The sequence below is a fragment of the Parambassis ranga genome, chromosome 22 (assembly GCF_900634625.1).
Source record: "Parambassis ranga chromosome 22, fParRan2.1, whole genome shotgun sequence".
Lineage (NCBI taxonomy): Eukaryota > Metazoa > Chordata > Actinopteri > Ambassidae > Parambassis > Parambassis ranga.
Genome location: NC_041042.1, coordinates 11,898,553 through 11,917,447, shown reverse-complemented (window position 1 = coordinate 11,917,447; position 18,895 = coordinate 11,898,553). Strand labels below are relative to the sequence as shown.

The following is an 18,895-nucleotide window of genomic DNA, read 5'->3' as shown; positions in this document are numbered from 1 at the left end:
CCTGTACTGTACTGTTTAGTTGTAGAAGTTAGTTTCAAGACAACATTTTCTGATCTATAGTCAACAATTCTGAGAAATCTTTGTGATGTTTGTGGGATGTAATGAGTGAAACCTGATGGGTTTTTTATGTGTCATAACAAAAATACCCACCAAGCTGAGTAGAATGTGAGAAAATCTGCACATTTTACTTCTTCAACCAATTGTTTGAGTTCTAACATGCTGTAAGAAATGCATAAATATGAGGTTAGTATAAAACAGTAACGGCACTGAATTGGTCATCTAGCATGTTTGCGAAGAGTCACAGACAGTCAGGAGCTCATACACTTCGTCCCTCTGACAGTAGTCTCTTTCCTGTGAGCCAGCACACAGAATGTCCTCTTCAGTAACACATGACTGAGGATCTGGGAGCCTGAGGTAGAGCAAAATTGCTTTTTCTCAGCAAAGCACCACTTGAGGGTAACAAGAGTCAGGCTGCTCCACTTAAGCATAGTGTGTAAGCACTCTTTTTACTACCATGTGTGGGAAATCAGACACATGGTAGAGCCCATGCTGAATTGTTGCAATAACTCATATTCACTCATCAGTGACTATATAGGACTAGATGGAGGAGAACGTTTGATATAGGACATTGACAGCAGATAAAATGTTTGGTCAGAATACTCCGTCCTCCAGAAACCTGTCTGAATTTGCATGGACTGTGGCTCCATCGTTTTGGTCCAGCAGAGTTATGGCCCATCAACCTGTGAACTGCTTGACTGGACCCAAGTGTGGTGGTCACTGTTTTCATAACACAAAGGGACTGTGGCTTGGCCTCCGCTTCAACTCCTAAATTAAAGTAAATTATTATCCTTTCTGAGCGTCCTTTTAGCACCTTTTTAAGCCTCAGGTCTGCTAGATAAAGATTGTGTCACTCCTTTTCCTAAGCCATTAAGGCTTGCAAGTGAGGATGTGTATAGTTCTTATACATCAAATTAACACAAAATTTAGCTCACTATAAAGCCCTAAAAATATGCCCAGCATGCAGAGTAATATGCATCTATCCTTTAGAATAAGGCAGTATGTTATTCTTATCTCCTGTCTAATAAATTCACTTATTGTATGCATATATTGATTAGTCTACCCTGTAGCCAAATTAATACAATTTATGCAAAGTATGCAATAGGGAAACAGAGGGGGGAGATCACTCCTCTTTATTTTTTTGTCCATGTAGGGTCTCTATTTGTCGGTAAACTTCAGTGCTGTAAAATTAGACTGTGACTGTGTTTGTGATTCTTTTGTGGTTGGCCTTACTCACTGCAGTGAATCATCTGTTCCAAGGAGTAGATCTTGCAAGCCCAGCTGGCTCTCAGTCAATCCTCTCTTCTCTGGCTGCAGGCCTGGTTACTGCCACAAGTTATTGCAGGATGGAGAACTGGGGTCTTATTGTCTGAGTGTCATTTCTGCTAATGGAAATCACCCAAGCCCCCTGTAAGCACTCTGACCATTACTCACCCTTTCTCCTCCTACCTACACGATGTTGCCACAAGTGTGTGGTAGGAGCAGGAGCATTCGTTCCCAAAAAGCATGATTATTACTAAAACAAACACTCAACTTGGTGTGTCAGCAGAAACAAACTACAATGATTGCCTGTCTGAAAAATCCTAGTGGAATTTCGTAAATAATTTCCTCTTTCCTTGCTTCTTTATCTTATTTCTGTATTTTATGCTATTCTTTGTAGCTAACATTAGTAAAAACTAAAGTACCTTTAGTTTAGTAAATGATCTGCGATGAGGTATCACAGATGATTGTCTTAAGTAAACAAATGATGTGTATGTATGAGGTGTGCACATATTTTACTTTCTGGGTCTAGAATCTCCCTTTTTGATGAATAAAAGGTTAAATGTTATCTCTATCAAGAAGCAACAGCTTGGTTATATCAGATTATGCTGTAGATGGTTAATATTTGTCATATCGATGAGCTCCTTGTGTTGACAATGAGATCATAAAAATTAAGCAGACCTTCGTAGTAAAATGACACATGCTTCTGTAATGCCTCACTGAGACAGACAGTCCTATCCACGTACGCACAGTTTGTTACACACTCCACTGTGTGTATTGGCCTCCTTCCATAGCTCAGTGGGGCTAAAGCTCAGCAGCACGCCTGAAACTCACATGGCTGTATAAGGGCACAGGGACTGTGCACCTCTGCTACAGCAGAGCGAGAACGAGGGAGGAGGGAGACGAAGAGAGGGTGAGCTTCCATCTGGTAGTTCTTAAAACTGCTGGAATGCTTTTGCTTTAGTTACACAAACCAAACAAGCTTTCTCACCAAGCCAAGACGTTCTCAACTCTTGTGCTTGCACGTTCCTCAACACTCGGCAACATCTTCAATCAGTCTCCAATACTGACCCAATCCTTCATCAAAGTGATTTGTAGGGAAAATGGAACGGTTATTTGCATGACAGAGCTAAACGAATAAACTAATGTTCAGCTAGATTCTTAATTTTTGTGGAATCCTTAAGAAAACCTAATCCAGCTGAGCGTCCACATGTGCATTTTTCCAGACTAGCTCCATTTGTTTTAGGCCTGACACATTCTGGCTGTCTCTACCCCCCCTACATCAGAAGCATCCCCAGCCCATCTTAAAACGTCATTGCTCCTGCTGAGTGATGGTTCCCTGGCCTCCAAACTCCAGTGAAGGAGGGTGGAGAGGAGAAAGAAGCCAGTTCTGTTTTAGTCATTAAATTCAGTATGGTGTCTTTCTGCCTGATTTCACATGTCTGTTCCTTTTTACCCAAACATTCCATTTATAATATCTTTTGTTAAGGATGTTTTTTTCTGTTTTGCAAAAGCTGAGCTTTGCTACTCTCCACCAACAGTGGCTGATTTCCGTTTTAATGTGTGTGAGAGGGATAGTGAGAGAAAGAAGGGTAAGAGGGAGATAAAGTTTGTCTGCCCTGTCTCAGTTGGGGATTACAGTTAAAGCAAGATATGCTGGGGCCCTGAGAAAAGGGATTTGCAATTTTCCACCCCTCATGTGCACAGCTGTCTACAGCTCTTATCCATCTACTCTGTCTCTTTCTCTTCCTTCTTTTTTTCAGCATCTTTATATTCACCTACTGTATAGTTTCTGCTCTTTGTTTCTGCATTGCAAGAGGTCATGTAGCTTATTTCAAACCTGTAGTTTAAAACACACACAAATGACTGCACATCTTCGGAGACACTGTGGCATCAAACACCCTCTATCTTAGTGTCCAGATTGGTTTGGCTTTGCCGGTAGTCAAGGTTGTGTTTTTGTGACATCAAATGAACCTTCCTGCTGTCTCTCCCCTCCAGACATCCGCCACCCAGAAGAGCTATCTCTACTGCGTAAACCCCGTGATCCCAAGAAGAAGAAGAAAAAGCTAGAGGAGGCAGAGGAGGATGATCTTGAGCTGGAGGGTCCACTGTTAACCCCTGGATCAGGTGAGCTATATTCCTGTCTGGTTTTAGTGTTTGTTCCAGGAATTTCAGCTGAATTATTCAGGTTTAGTCTGAAAGAATTGTTGAATTTACAGCTAATGATGGTAATTATCTTCCTTGAAGCTGACAAGCGGACTGAATTTGCACTTACTCATGTCTAACTAATGTGCTGAAACAAAGTAAGGCTGTGCAATCGTACATTTGACCCTACTTTTAAGTAGTTCTAAAGTATTGGATTTTATTTTTGTTGTTTGTTGTGAAAAATGATACCCTGATTTCTCTGTAGTAACAGGTTCAATAGCAGGTTCTGCTGGCTGCAACGGATCATCTTCCAATCTCTTTTGTGTGCGATTGCACTTGTGGTTCAAAAGCTACTAAGATAACTCCAGATTGCTGCACCCTGCTTCTAGTGACCAAATATGAATGTGTTAGATTGAGGCCTGCTTTTGGGATCTACAGCTATGGCTCCCAATTCCTTGGCAGGGAGGACTATGAATGGTTGAGATTCCACACATAGTTGGTCACGCTGCCATTTTAAACCCAAACCAGGCTACACCAGTGCAGTTATAAGGGCCCTCCTCCCTCCTTCAGGGAGTGATGAGAGTGTTACATCCATAAGAGCAGGGAGTAGCGGAACAAAACAAGGCTGGACCGCCGTCACAGAGTTAGCATGACTGCTAACACTTTGAGACAGTGTGAATAGGAACCTTTGTGTTATTAAGAGTCTGCTCTGCTCAGTTAGATCAATGTGCACTGCATGACTATTCGCTATATGCTCAAATGTGGGTAGAAAGAGGTTTTTTATTATCATTGTAAACAATTGCTGCAGATGTTTTCCTAAATATCTGACTGTCATTGCATAAAAAGACGATGTCCCACACTGAGTTACATCATCACATTTTATGGGTGTGCTACATGGATGCTACATTTTTCCCCAGTTGATGAATGTTGTCACATTTTTAGGTGGTGTAAAGAAACAGGGTTTCAACAGGAATGTGCAGAATCTGTTTTCTGCACTACTCTCCCTGTGTGTTTGTGTGCTTCATGCTCTCCTCCCTATCAGATCACATGCTACAGTCACAGTGTGTATTTCATGGCCAAGTTGTAAGATGCTTCCCTGTCCCTTGTGGGGAAGAGCTGGCCTCTAAGCCCAGGTCTCCTGATAGAAATCACAAGGCTTTGCAGAGGCAGAGATGCAATAAAGATTTTTGCCTTCTCCTTTTTCTGTCTCCTCTTTCAGAATGAATTTGAGTTTCAGTGATTAGACAGCCAACAGGAAATAACTATTCATTTACTGCTGATGTCACTGTGTGTATATATGTATATGTATATGCATGTATGTATTTGTTACCCACTCACAGTGACAACAGCAGAAAATGAACAGTTTTAAGAGATATGTCATCATTTCCTTACAGTTTGACCATCCTTTTCCAAACCCTTAGTCTCCATCTTTATATGTATCATGTAGGAAACTTCATGTCCTCTGTCAGTGCCACACAATCATGGTAGGTAAACCCTGTTACTAAGCCTCAGCTGCTGTTGTGACTCAGACTAAAAGCATTGGGGTTGCCCATGATGCCAGCCCATCAGTTGACATGCCTGTTGTAATTGTTTGTCCTGTCAGTGCAGAGAATGACATGAATGGCACTGCCAGTGCTTTAAGTTTGTGCTGCAGTTTATACATGCAGGGCTGGGTCATGTTGACCAACGCCTTGCCTGGGTTTTCAATCAGTCACGCTGCATTGGATGGTTATGAATGGGTGGATGGAAACGACAGAACCTCACCAGTCATGCCAGGGTGATCTCCTGCTGCAAAGAGGGTAAACTGAGTCATCTCCTCTGAGGCTAGCGGTTGGCAGTATGTGTGGAAATGCCATGGATCTCTTTATTCTTGTATTCCTGAGCTTTTGTCTTTTCTGCTATTTCCTTCTATCCTTGTATAATTTTCAGTATCCTAAATCTGCCCACTTCATGTTGTTTGTACCCATCCTCCTTTTCCTTTCCTCCTCTTTTTCCTGTCTTTCCTTCTTTCTTTTCATCCTAGCCTCTGAGATAATATACATCGGACCTGTCAAAGGTAAGCTTTCCTCTTCCTCTGTCCTTTTCTCTTTGGCACTGCTTCCCCACCCTCGCCTTCTCTCTTCCTCCTTACCCCCACCTCAGAGCTAGATTGTTGAGGTCACATGACATCTGTAATCTTTGGGACTAGCAGCTGAGTCACCTGACTGCTCCTCCAGAGACAGTCAGCTGATTTGGGGTAGTCTCATGATAAAGGCTTTGCGTCTTATTAGACAGTAGCTCAAACTCACTTTTCCATAAAGCCAGGCCTGCTCACTGTACCTGCTGACTGATGTGCAGGAACGCATATCACTTTTTAGCATTTGCTTCAGGAAATGGCAAGATGGGCAAAAGTAGCCAAGTTGTATGTAGGACAAATGGTGTATTTGTCACAATAGTATAACTGTAGCGCTACCTACATACATCATCGAACAGCCCACACAGAAGCTTTGTGCAAAATCCAAACAAAAGACACTTTCATTTATTGACAGCTCTCCCATGGTTTACATCCAATCTCAACACACGATGGTGGTCTACCTCCCTTCATCTCTAAACCCTCTATGAATCCCCAGTGTGGGAGCATTAGGGAGTAAAGTCATGTTAACTTTCTCCCTGCATTAGAGAGTTAGTAAACAGGATGGAGGAGGCCTTGCAATGTTGTTAGTGGTCTCACAGCTTTCACCTTACACATGATTTCTGTAGATATTTGGCATTCCTCAGGAGACCCTATGGGAGATGGGAGTAATCTCCCTGACCTAATGAACCATTGAATAACACCCTCCCCCACAAGGGGTGGCCGTCGCCTGCACCCTGTTCTCATGACCTCAGCTCGCAAACACAAACATACACATGCACACTCTCAAACACAAACCAAGCCCACTTCCTGGTTTCAGAAGGGATTTAGTGGTTTAGCCAGTGTTGCTTCTTGACCTAGGCCCTACTAAGGGAGAGAGGGAATGGAGAGGAGTGTGTGCCAAAAATACCCCACCAGACCAGCCAACAGGAAATGTTAGCAGCCTCCCTTTGGTGGCTTACTGTTACATTTCGTAGCTCCAAAATATAAAAACTAAAGATTAAATCTATCTTTAAATTATTTATATTATTTATTCATTAAAGTTTTCCAAAAGATGTATCCATTGTTACATGTTGATTGTTATTATTAGTGTATTCTCTCTCTCCTGTGGGCAAAATGTGCTGTAGTTTGCTGTGTTGTGCATTCCTGCAGGTTTTTTGACTGTGAATAAGTGGTTGACCCTGAACATGTTGTGCATCATCTGCATGCTGATCCACATCAGTCCCGCCAGCCGGAGGACATTGTTGAAGTCACTCATCTGCAAATATTGGCTGGTAGTCACATGGTGTTGTTGACCGCTAGCTGGTGTGGCTAGGCTGCAAACGTGTGTGCTTCCATTAAGTGTTTTCACCTTTTTTCCCCTCCCCTTGACGCTGTTTTATTGACATATTTGTGACTGTGCACTTTATTGGAATACGAGTTTTAATTCAAGGTAACATATATGTGTAAGTTACAAGAGACTAATATTTGATGGTGGCTTTGTTTTTTCCAGGAAGCATATACTCTAGTCCAGGCTTATACAGCAAGACTATGACCCCCACCTATGACTCCAGGGATGGCAGCCCTCTGTCGCCCACCTCCGCCTGGTTTGGAGACAGCCCCCTGTCCGAAGGCAATCCCAGCATCCTTGCCGTCAGCCAGCCAATCTCCTCACCAGACATCCTGGTCAAACTCTACAAACCCCAGTCCCTGCTGGACAAAGCCAAAATCAACCAAGGGTGAGATATTTTAATTTTGATCAGTACAATAGATGAGGGTTCTAACCAGCTTTTTTAAAACTGTCTGTACAGGTGGTTAGACTCCTCCAGGTCTCTCATGGAGCAGGATGTAAAGGAGAATGAGGTGCTGCTGCTGAGGTTTAAATACCACAGTTTCTTTGACCTCAACCCTAAGGTATATCCCACAAACAAAGCATGAAGCACCTGAAAGTCGTTTTACTTTGTCTTTCCGTGCGAGGATGCCATTAAACACCTGTTATATGCTTATATATGTCCACAGTATGACGCCATCCGAGTGAACCAGCTCTATGAACAGGCCAAGTGGGCCATCCTGCTGGAGGAAATTGAGTGCACAGAGGAGGAAATGATGATGTTTGCTGCCCTGCAGGTAGGAGGCTTGTGTGTTTGTGTCTGATCTTAATTTTCCTGCTTCGGCATGGTTTTCTCTGGTTTTGAAGGCCTGCGGTCTTCTTTTCATTGGGCAGTGGGAACATTGCCTTCTCAACCGCAAACTAATGAATTAGATGGGATTGTAGCCCAGAGCTGAGCCATATGGCTGCCAGTTCTGCTGCCGCATGCATACTAAAACTTGGCTCATGGTGCAGAATGAATTAATGGGGGCATTATCAAATATTCCCACTGGGCTCCTCAGAAGTCTTCAATATCGGACTGTTCATAGAATTAAGACTTTTGAAGGATAAATTCCTAATGAATGATTATTACCAAATACCTTTACAGACATTAATGGGCTTAAATTACCAGGAAAAAACTGTCTCTTGAAACACAGGGAGACTTTATGACCAAGGAGGAGAAGAATATGTATGATACTGTGATTTTTACTGAAGCCTATAATTGATTTATAGTTCTTTAAAAGCTGTATTTGACTAAAACCTTTTCAGACATAAGCAATAATTTCCATTTATCTGACAGCTCCATTTCTGAATAAGCACCCGCAATCTTCCTAAGTTGAGTGTCCAAGTACATGTGCAGGCTTTTAGCTCAGGCTGTTCACATCAAGGAGAATGAGAGCCACGTACACTACCCTACATTTGTACCATGTAGAGGATGAGAAAGAAGAAGCAGGGGGCTCAGGACATCTTCCAGTCTCATGCATTGGACAAATATCACTCACGAAAGAGGACTATGTAAACTTTAAAGTCTGCTATGAAAATAAACTGATGGAGGGTTTCTCTTCTGATACAAGTTTAAAGGAGGACCAGAAGAGTGGATATAAAGGAAAACAATGGAAGTGATATACAGATGTGAACCCCTTTTGCTTCCTCAGGTTGCCACATGTAGTCTGGGGAGGTGGTGCCCCTGCTATTTCTGACACTCATAAACTGTGGGTGCCAAGACCTGAGGACGCCACCATGTCCTCACCCCCAGGGTAATTATAGTGCATCTCGGGCCACAGGACCCCATGCTTCAGCCCAGACCACCCACCCCAGCAGGGAACAGTCTCATAGACCTGCTCACATTCCTCCAAAAGCCCTCTTACACTCTGAGGTGTGAGGTGTGTTTAATCGAACAGCTTCAATGACACTTAACTGGTTTCTTGTTACTCCTCCCTGAGAAAGACTAATCCAAGTAGTGTGTTTAGATTGGTGACTACTACCTGTCGCTACCTGTCTGTTAGCACTTTGGTAGCTACAAGTATGTCTCAGTTGAGTAGTATGAGCTCTGGGTTTTTGGCTAAGGTTTCAGTGTTCAGGGATGCTAGGGTCTAAATAAAGAGCAGTGAGTGATTGTCTAATTCCAGCATGCTGCTGGCTGGTGTACACATGCCATCACCTGGATGCTTCACTTTTGCCATTCGAAGAAATGAGGTAATCAAGTGTCAAGAACAGGGAATGACCTCATAGTTATAGACTCAAAGGCTGCAGTTGTACCTCATTATGCCAGTCCCACACACAAACAGGAAACAAGCCCCACAGGGTCAGAGTTTAAAAAATCTGTTAGAGTAAGAAATCAGAGGGCTGGATTGTCACGGCAAGCCCTTTGTCCCACATTCTGTAACCTTACCCAGCCAAAGCCTCACATACTGTATCTCTGCTCTGTATCTCTCACTCTCTTGGCAGCTGTTCATTCATATATTAGTGGGGGGTTGGTGATGGGTTGACATTGTAAATACCATTTGTCAACAAGCTGTATTTAGTGTCTGTGACTCACAACCGGGTTTTCGGCAGTGACCACAGTATGAATTGGCTTTCCGTTACAACAACAGGGAACCTCTAACTTCATACCGGTCTCACATATGTACCCAATGAACTGTGTAACAGTTCCACTCAATGGATCATCATCACAAGTCACTTCATCCTGTCCACTTCCTGAATCTTTCATCCTCATTTCATTCCAAGAAAACAACACCACTGGTAAACTCGGTGGATACTGGCAGCACTTGCGAACTAAAATGCCAACACATCTTAAAGTATTTATATGCCAATTATCACAGACCCATTCCCTTTTATAAGATAAAGCGGGAGTGTTTATGCACCGGTAGCACATAGCAGGAAACTTTATAGAAATCAGAAAAACTGTTGACTAAGTTGTTGGAATAGCTAACAGTTGCTAGCTCCATCTCTTGCTTGTCTTTACACTCCTAAGGCCTGTGTATTTCTGTTGGATTGTAGAGATGTAGTGCTGATATTAAAGTCTCAATTTTGGCATCCTTAAACTTGGCTTCCATTTTCTCCATTATTTTTTTTAGTATCACATCAACAAGCTGTCGATCATGTCCTCAGACAACCACATGAACAACAGTGAGAAGGAGGTGGATGAAGTGGATGCAGCTCTGTCAGATCTGGAGATTACTTTGGAGGGAGGGAAGACATCCAACACACTGGTAAGACAACACTGACACCATCACTATATTAGCTTGGCATGGTTTCTGTGCCTTTGTTTCTCATTCTGGTAAAGTCTTCTTTGATCAGCAGTGTTAAACAGGAGAGAAAAGTGAGAAAGACGATGCACACAAGTCTGCTGGAAGTTCAGAATTTCACACAGTTACTAATAAGGCATCTGACATATTTCATATAGTATTACTGAATGTATGTCTCTACTGTTACAGCAGCTCTGTCTTGAAAAGTAGTGTTTATACAGCTTATCAGAGGAAACGGAACTTATCGTATAAGACGTGTTGTCTTTAGCACACTGCTGGGCAATGACATTAAAAATTTCAAACATGAGGTTAATGTGTTGCTGTTTTAAAAAATCCTCTGGGATAACAAATGTTTTTTTTCTCCTCCTTCTTTTCTAGGGTGACATCACATCTATTCCTGAGCTAGCAGACTATGTCAAGGTCTTCAAGTAAGTTTACTTACTACAACAGGAACTACACCATCCCAAAAGACTCTATGCACATTCTCTTATTATTGAAAATACAACTAATGTGAGATCATGCAAAGATTGCTATTTTATCCAAAAGTGGTGAGTCAATCACAGAACCACGAAGCAACATTTTTCTAAACAGCAGAGTGGGCTGTCTGTTTTGCATCAGTGTAATGGGCTGGATTTTTTTGCCAAAGAGCATTTTCAGGCTGAGCTCTCAAGTTTGGCTCCTCTTAATGATTACAGTTGGACCGAGGATATTTTGGAATTATATTCATTCTTGGCCTGAAGCCTTTGCTGACAGGCAGGTGGCCCCTGAAGTGGTTGTGTCATAAAATGTATAAACTCAGGGGGGTGTGATATCAAGGGGCATTTCCTCTTTAATGGTTTTCCACAGTGCTGGCTTCTTTCCTATTCACCTCGCTGACTTAGCTCTTGAGAAGCTCTTATTCTTCTCCCTCCCTCCCTACTTTGTACTTGCTTATAATCCCCTCCCCCATGCTTCCTGTTGGGCACAATAATGAAAATGTGCTTTTTTTCCCCCACATCTGAACTGTGATGTGTCTTCTTTATATTTTCTAGACCCAAGAAACTGACGCTGAAGGGCTATAAGCAGTACTGGTGCACATTCAAGGATATCACAATCTCATGCTACAAGAGTAAAGAGGAGGCACATGGGACACCTGCACACCAAATGAATCTTAGAGGTACAGATACACATTTATTTAAATACAAACACAGATTTACAAATGTCATTCTGTGCCGATAGTTTATTTTTCTGCTGCAAGCGTGTTATCTTAGGTGCTGTGTCTAAAGATTGGATGTGGCCTTTGACCTCTTCTTCCTGTCCGCTTCTTAGGTTGTGAGGTAACGCCAGATGTTAACATCTCTGGTCAGAAATTCAACATCAAATTGCTAATCCCTGTGGCTGATGGCATGAATGAGATCTGGCTTCGGTGTGACACAGTAAGTGTTAAGCTGGTGCAATGTTCACATTTCTTGTACTGATTAGATATTTCTCATAATGTTTGACTTCTTCTCTCCAGGAGAAACAGTATGCCCACTGGATGGCTGCATGTCGCTTGGCCTCCAAGGGAAAGACAATGGCAGACAGTTCCTACAACTTGGAGGTCCAGAATATTCTGTCCTTCCTCAAAATGCAGCACATGAACCCTGACCCTCAGTTCATAGAGCCAATCACCACTGATATCAACCCAGAATGCCTGGTGTCTCCACGCTATCTGAAGAAGTACAAGAACAAGCAGGTAAGCCATGCATGACTTGTATGTGAATGTTTTCGGCAACAAAAGTGAAAGAGAACATAACAGCTGGGCGCCTCCTGGCATCAGAGTTGTCTTGCATTGGAATGTAACCTCCCTCCACTCCCCCTTCTTTATTTTTCCCTCTTCTCCCTCCATTTCTCCTCCCTGCCCTTCACCGTCCGAGGGGAATCCAGGACAGCAGACTTGCAAACCATTCAGAGCTGCTTACCGTTTGTCACACCTTTAACTATACTTGGTCCAAGCTTTTAGTCTTTGAGCAAAAAAGGCTCAGGCACTCTCATGGATACATACCAGCGCCAACAAATGGAAATATATTAGTCTAAACACAGTATAACTATGTAAGCAACAGTAGCATACCACAACCAAACATCTTAATAATGTGGTGTAACATTTAATCACTGTGCATTTTCTTTTAAGCTTTACATGGACTCTACAATGTGCCTAACAGATTTGCATGTAAGCAATAGTAGGTTGGTGTGTGTACTCTGGAACAGCTGAGTACACAGCTGCCATCACCATGTTAGTAGGCAGTGGGTTCAGGGAGGGCAGTTGCCTCCCCATAGCTTACTCACTCAGTCTGGATTTGTTTAAGTTGTAGTAGAAAAGTGGAATGTTGCTAAGGGGCTGGAAGGATGTTGGGAGGCTACTGGTACAAGAAGTGCTGACTCAGAAGTGGTCTGCATCATAGAGTTAAATATCACAGATGAAGAAAGACGAAGGATTAGAGGATCGACAATTGATATGAGAAAGGAAATGATTGAGAAGCAGGGATCGGATATTGAGTATAAACTGAAATTGTTGACATGAAACGGAGCAAGAAAAGAAGAAAAAACAAAGTTTAAGCACTTTTCTTTGGTTTGTAACTTGACGGACCTTTTGGTGTTAAAGTGAAATCGCACAGACGTGTTTGAATCCAGGTGACATGTACATTGACCCAAGGCAGCTTCTAAGATAAAACCTTTGTTAGCTTTGCTGTCAAACTTAATGGGAGCTGTATCCATTGAACGCTAGCAAAGAATCATCCTAGCTAAGATAAAAAGCTTTGCAAATATGGATGTCCTCTAGCCTGTTGTACATCAAATGTGGACAAACAAATGAAAAAAGCCCCTGTTGTAAAATACACTTCCTGGAATAGTGGCTAACTTTAACAGGAGGCAGATTTTTTTTAGTATTATTAGCATTAGCTCAGCAGGATGTGTGTGTCCTGTCTGTGGTTCTTTCTGGCCCTGCTCCAGTCTCACAATCAAACCCAGTCTGATACATGCTTTCCCTGGGCACAACATTAAAGAGTTATGGTGTATGTGTGCAGTATGTGTCTGTGCCCTCTCACACACACACACATTTGTACTCGTGTAGAGGGCGTGGGGCTGCAGGAAATGAGCTGTGCCTGGGAATGTTGCGCGGGAAAACTGTCTGGGAAAAGCCCGTTAACTCTCCAGTCAGCTGCTGCCCCTCCCCATCTCCCTCAAACTGGACTTCCTGTTGCAATATTTGTGTAAGGAAACTTCCGTGCTGCAGCTCCAAGCGGATACACACACAAGAGTTTTTAGATTATGTTGATGACTGCTCTCTGGTCAAACTGATACATTTACACAGAACTAATATTAAAAGTGCAAAAATAAACTCCTGGAGCTCAGTCACAGCACTCTGCTTCCGCTGGTGCTGGCACTGGCACTGTATTGCCATCTTGTGGATGAAAGAGGAAGAACCTGTACTACTCTATGAAACATAAACAGATATTATCTTCCCCTGAAATGTACAGTTACACTGCCCACTTCCTGAATGTAAAAGCATACAAATGTTCTTTCCCCTCTTTTATAGCTGATTGCTGCTTCTTGTGGCTGAATACTGCATGACCCTTCTCCACACTTTGTTTCTTTTATTACATTTATGGCCTCCTACATTGATGTTTTGATCTGTCCTCCCTAAACGGTGATCTTATTTGCCTGTTCTCTTTGTCCAAACTTTCTTTTCTCTCCTTGTATGCATCTACTTCATTCCTCTGTATCCTCCCATACCCACCTCCCCCTCTTCAGCCAGGCTATATCAGGGACTTGGTAAGTGAAGATATGTGTCCACTGGGTGACTCTACGCCTTAGATTTGTGCATGATTGGTTTTGCAAACAAACACTGAACACTTTTTTTGTGTGTCTAGAAGTATCAAATCATAGTGGCTGTAACAGTAGTGATGGTAGTACCATTTTGATAGCTTTAGCTGTCTGGAATTTGTGGGAAAGTAGAAAAACTAGTGAGATATTCAGATTCCGTGCAGGTCTTTTGCATGTTTTAGCCCATTTAACACACATTTCATATACTTAACATCGATGCCATTTTTCTCTCAAAGCAAACCATTACTTACTTTAGATTAATGAGTGCCTTTTAACGTATCTAAATAGCAAATTTACTTGTCTTAGTTCATGTCTGTATAATAATATTAATAAAAAAAGAAAAATGGAGAATGTTTAAGGTAAGTGATCCATCACAACAAATCAAGTCTGACTTGTTTGTGACTGCTTTTTTGAAACACAACAACCCAGCAAACCCTTTAATACACAAGATTATTGATGAGAGATAGTTTTTAAAAGTTATGCTGCAACCAAGGGCGTAGGTTTGGTCTCAGCTTTGGTAGGGACAACACCCCCCCTGGCAAAGCTGAGACAATTCAAATTCAGACCTGCTCAACCTGCTCCTGATCTTTTGTATTATTTCTGAGTTTCCCATGTAATCAAATAATGTGTTATAGTGTGTCAGCTTTAAGGGTTTCAGCCAAAAAAACAAAACCTGGCTATTAAATATTAATCATATTTTTGTTATAGAAATACAAATGCTAGAAATTTGTAGGGACTACTTTTTTCTTCCCAAATGTAAACCTACACCTTTGGCTGCATCCACATGAATTAAAACAACTGCAAAACATGGAGTTTATGACAAGTGCATCCCTAAACCATCAGACATACTTTATACTCTTTATACTCTTAGACAGAGTTTAGGAGTTTTCTTATTTTGGATGTGCTGCTCTGGTCTTCATGTTAAATCAGATGACGACATAACTTTAACCATGAGAAGGGTTTAGGGACTGTAGGGGGATGCATGCTCTTTCCCAGGAGGCTTTATGTTTGTCAGTATACTAGCCATGTGAAGTAGATATTTACTGTGAAAGTTCCCTGGTTGTTTGTTCACACTGTTTGTTCTGATGGCTTTATGGAGTCGGCCACAGCTTGTGTACGCATTGGGCACTTGTGTGGATTTGGGTGCATTGGGTGCTTTAACTTGCGGTAATGGGAAGCATTTTCTTATTGTGTTGATGTTTATGAAGACTAAAAAGTAATATGTCATATTGTGTGTTTGCCAGATTTCAGCCCGGATTCTTGAAGCCCACCAGAATGTGGCTCAGATGAGCCTCATTGAGGCCAAGATGCGCTTCATCCAGGCGTGGCAGTCCCTGCCTGAGTTTGGAATCACTCATTTCCTTGCAAAGTACGTTTTTTCACAGTAAACTACAGCTCACTAATTGGCTGATGTGTATATACCTACATCTACATCGCCCACTCTTAGTTTTTTGTGCTAACAGTGAATCATTTGATCTCTGCAGGTTCCAGGGTGGAAAGAGGGAGGAGCTGATTGGTATCACTTACAATCGTTTGATCCGGATGGATGCCAGCAGTGGAGATGCCATCAAGACCTGGCGCTTCAGCAACATGAAACAATGGAACGTCAACTGGGAGATCAAAATGGTAGGGTGCCCATTAAAAAGGAAATGGATAAAGGCTGCCCAGTGAAATGTTGGAATTTGCCTCCACATCATTAGGAAGTTATTGGATTTAGTTCTTTTGCTTACTGGGAGTCTTTTATTTCTATGAATAATTGACCGCATAGAAACGTTAAAATTGTAGTTCTGACTTTTTATAGACTGTATTGTTTTACAGCATCATTAAGCTGCTTCATAACTGATCCCTTGTGCCCCTTGTGCTCAGGTGACTGTGGAGTTTGCAGATGAGCCCAGTCTGTCTTTCATCTGTGCCGAGGTGGACTGTAAAGTTGTCCATGAGTTCATCGGTGGCTACATCTTTCTGTCCACACGTGCCAAGGACCAGAACGAGTCTCTAGATGAGGAAATGTTCTATAAGCTGACCAGTGGCTGGGTCTGAGCAGTCCCAGCCCCGCAGGGGTCAGTAATTGTAGGTCAGGGGCCAGGAGGGGAGCTGCTGGAGGAGGGTGGGAGGTAAAGCCACATTGTATGGGTTTTATTTTATTCTACAGTTTCTCAGTCTTTTAATTGTCATCGGAGCTGCCCTGAAGAGTCCAGAGCAGCATGACTATTGCTATGGCTGACACTATTTTTATTGTTCTAGTTTGTTTTTCTTTTTTTTTTTAATGCTGACAAGGTCATTTGTTACTACACTAATATTTTGGTGGGTGCAGTCCAGAACGCCTGAACCAGGAAGTTGTCCTACAGCCACCGGTCTCCTCTCCTCCTGGACTGATGGCCGCCAACTTACGTCCATGACAACCCTTAAAATCAATCAAACGTCAGATTTAATCCCAAAGAATCTTTTTATTCTTTTTCTTCTTCACTTTTCCCATCTGCCTATCTTTTCTATAACCAGAAATGCCACAGATACCAACAGTTATATCTAATTATTTATCCTAAAAGCTGGACTTCATCAGGGAGTCCAGTCAAAGTGGTGACTGTAAAAGCAGTGGCCACTCATTGCAGCTCTGTGTCCACATTTTGAAGTCATATGTAAGCACTTGTGCAGGCCTGTTTTATGAATAAGCTTTAGTTAATTTTTCTTTTGCTTTCCATGTCTGTTGTCTTTGTGTCCTGTTTGTTGAGTCCCTTTTATGGAATATGTATTAGCTGTAACAGTGTGAGACTGGCTTTGTATTTAACAGACTTGCTGATAGCTGGCATGTCTGAAAACACACTACAGTTGCGTGCACTGGGATGAGCGTCCTGTGGGTTTGAAAATCTAGTTTCCAAGTGCTGAGAAAATGTTCCATCTTAAAGGGATAGTTGGGTTACTTTGCTTAGTGATGATTAAGGCGTAGTTATTATTATATACAGTGATCTGTATTGGTTTAAGTGTATACTGTTTTTAGAATATCACCACAGAAGCAGATATATGCTCTCTTCAAAGCTACCAGAATCGATTGACAAAAAAGGTAATTTCGCCTCACTAATGTTGGAGTTTCCAGTCAACTGCTACCTCAGTGTCTTCGTTTGGTTTTGTTATCATGTAGACTTAGTTTAGATCTGTTAAAGCACCAAAGTCAGTCAGTGGTAGATCAGCAACTCCTGTGTTCCTGTGAGGTAAAATAACAGTTTTTATTAGTACCGTCTGGTGAAGCGAGCACAGTTAATGGCTTCAGGTTAGTCAAAAAAAAGGTCTGACAGCAAGGAAAAGCAATGATGGGCTAAATATAGCCTACACTTTTACTAATGTAGATTTTTTTTTTAGGTGGGTTAAATATATTTTGGTGGTGTTCACTGTAGTTCACTGCTCAGCTGCTTTGTCATATCCCTGTCTATTTCTTCAGATAGGACTTGGACAGATGAGATGACTGTGGATAAAAACGCCATATGACCCAACTATACCTGTAAAATTTAATCAAATGTTTCTTAAAAAGATATTTCAGGATGTATACGTTTGAATATAGATGGTCTAACATGTCTTGTCATTCGTTTATGAGGGAGAGTTTCATCTTATGACATCATAGTGCTTAAAAGAAGTGCTGAACACAGTTTTAGGTTGCCAGGTGTCATTGGCGTGCTTTGTGTAGCATCCAGAGGTTGAAAACCACCGACGTCTCATTGCATGTACACTACATAATCACGATTCCCTATCACCACCTCTTACATTATTCTGTTCATCACACCATATAGTATTATTATCATTTTTATCAATAAACACCAGCAAAGGTCACAGAGTTTAAAACATGAATATGCAAACCTTTTTTTGTTCTGTCCTCAGTATGAAGGATCAGTAAATGAAGTATTATTATTTTTTGTAACTAATGTAAAAACACAAACGTTTTATAGAATTGTACAGTTTTTTTTCTGCTTAAGGGGGTTTGGAGGTTTTTTTGTCCTTTCAGAAAAAAAGGGGGTAAGCCATCTGTCAACATGTGTAGTATTCAGATCTGTGCCTGCTTACAGTATGTTGTGGTCTTACTGAGTTTTCAGATGAAGATATATATGAATATATATGAAAATAACACTAGTCTCAAACTCCAGGTTTGGTTAATATGTTTTTTTTCTAAGATACAGATGCATCATGCCTCTTCAAAGTGCCCTGTTCTCTTATCTTGCATTTGTGCTTATTGATTTTTTGCTCTCTTCTGCTAATAGTGTCCTTTTTTGACACTGAGAAGCCTTTTTTAGCTCATCTTTTAAAACGATAGTATGCTGCAAACTTGACCTGTTCAGCGCTTTTTAAAAATACTTCACTTAACTCTGGTTTTTGTCACAAATGAAGTGTGCCGCCATTTAATATTGTCCAAATGAAGGAGACCCTGGAGTTTGAGACAAATCGGCAAAAAAAAAAAAATGAACAGAGATAAGAAAAAACTAAGCCTCGTCTGTGTTTTTTCTCTGATGTTGTTTTTGTTTGTCTCCAGTGTCATGAGCAGCAGTGCATGTCCTGCTGTTCTGTTTTCTGACTGTAAAAATGCATTTATTTTAAAAATAAAGTAATTTTTATTTAATATGTCTGTAATTTATAACCCTTTAACTTTAAAAGAATGTAAATCTTTTTTATTCGGCTGCATTGCATTGAGCAGGTCTTTGATGTGCTTCCATTTTATCCTTTTAATATTTCTTTTCTGCTGCATTTCAGTGGAAAATATTGTACTTTTTGCTCTGAAATGAATCTACAGATGTTGCAGTTACTATGTGCCTCCACCAGAGAGCAGCATACAACCATCTGTCTCTGTCTCTCCATCTTGCTCCTGCTGCAGTCTCACTCTGGGTGCAATCCAAACCTTTATGAACC

The 18,895-nt window shown here is 41.5% G+C and overlaps 1 protein-coding gene across 4 annotated transcripts in view; it reads left to right on the top strand.

Moving 5' to 3' along the window:
• fermt2 (FERM domain containing kindlin 2) overlaps window positions 1-18,461 on the top strand; it is a 32,527-nt gene extending 14,066 nt beyond the window's left edge. The window contains exons 4-17 of one of the 4 annotated variants that reach the window (XM_028395029.1): window positions 3,316-3,444; window positions 5,486-5,518; window positions 7,065-7,290; window positions 7,363-7,465; window positions 7,571-7,678; window positions 9,998-10,132; window positions 10,547-10,596; window positions 11,200-11,324; window positions 11,477-11,583; window positions 11,664-11,882; window positions 13,937-13,957; window positions 15,253-15,377; window positions 15,493-15,634; window positions 15,875-18,461. In XM_028395029.1, coding sequence (XP_028250830.1) covers window positions 3,316-3,444; window positions 5,486-5,518; window positions 7,065-7,290; window positions 7,363-7,465; window positions 7,571-7,678; window positions 9,998-10,132; window positions 10,547-10,596; window positions 11,200-11,324; window positions 11,477-11,583; window positions 11,664-11,882; window positions 13,937-13,957; window positions 15,253-15,377; window positions 15,493-15,634; window positions 15,875-16,048 — 1,697 coding nt within the window. In that variant the 3' untranslated portion in view covers window positions 16,049-18,461. The remainder of the gene's footprint in view (window positions 1-3,315; window positions 3,445-5,485; window positions 5,519-7,064; window positions 7,291-7,362; window positions 7,466-7,570; window positions 7,679-9,997; window positions 10,133-10,546; window positions 10,597-11,199; window positions 11,325-11,476; window positions 11,584-11,663; window positions 11,883-13,936; window positions 13,958-15,252; window positions 15,378-15,492; window positions 15,635-15,874) is intronic. The other 3 variants (XM_028395031.1, XM_028395030.1, XM_028395032.1) reach the window with 3 other exon arrangements.
• Window positions 18,462-18,895: the final 434 nt, after the last annotated feature.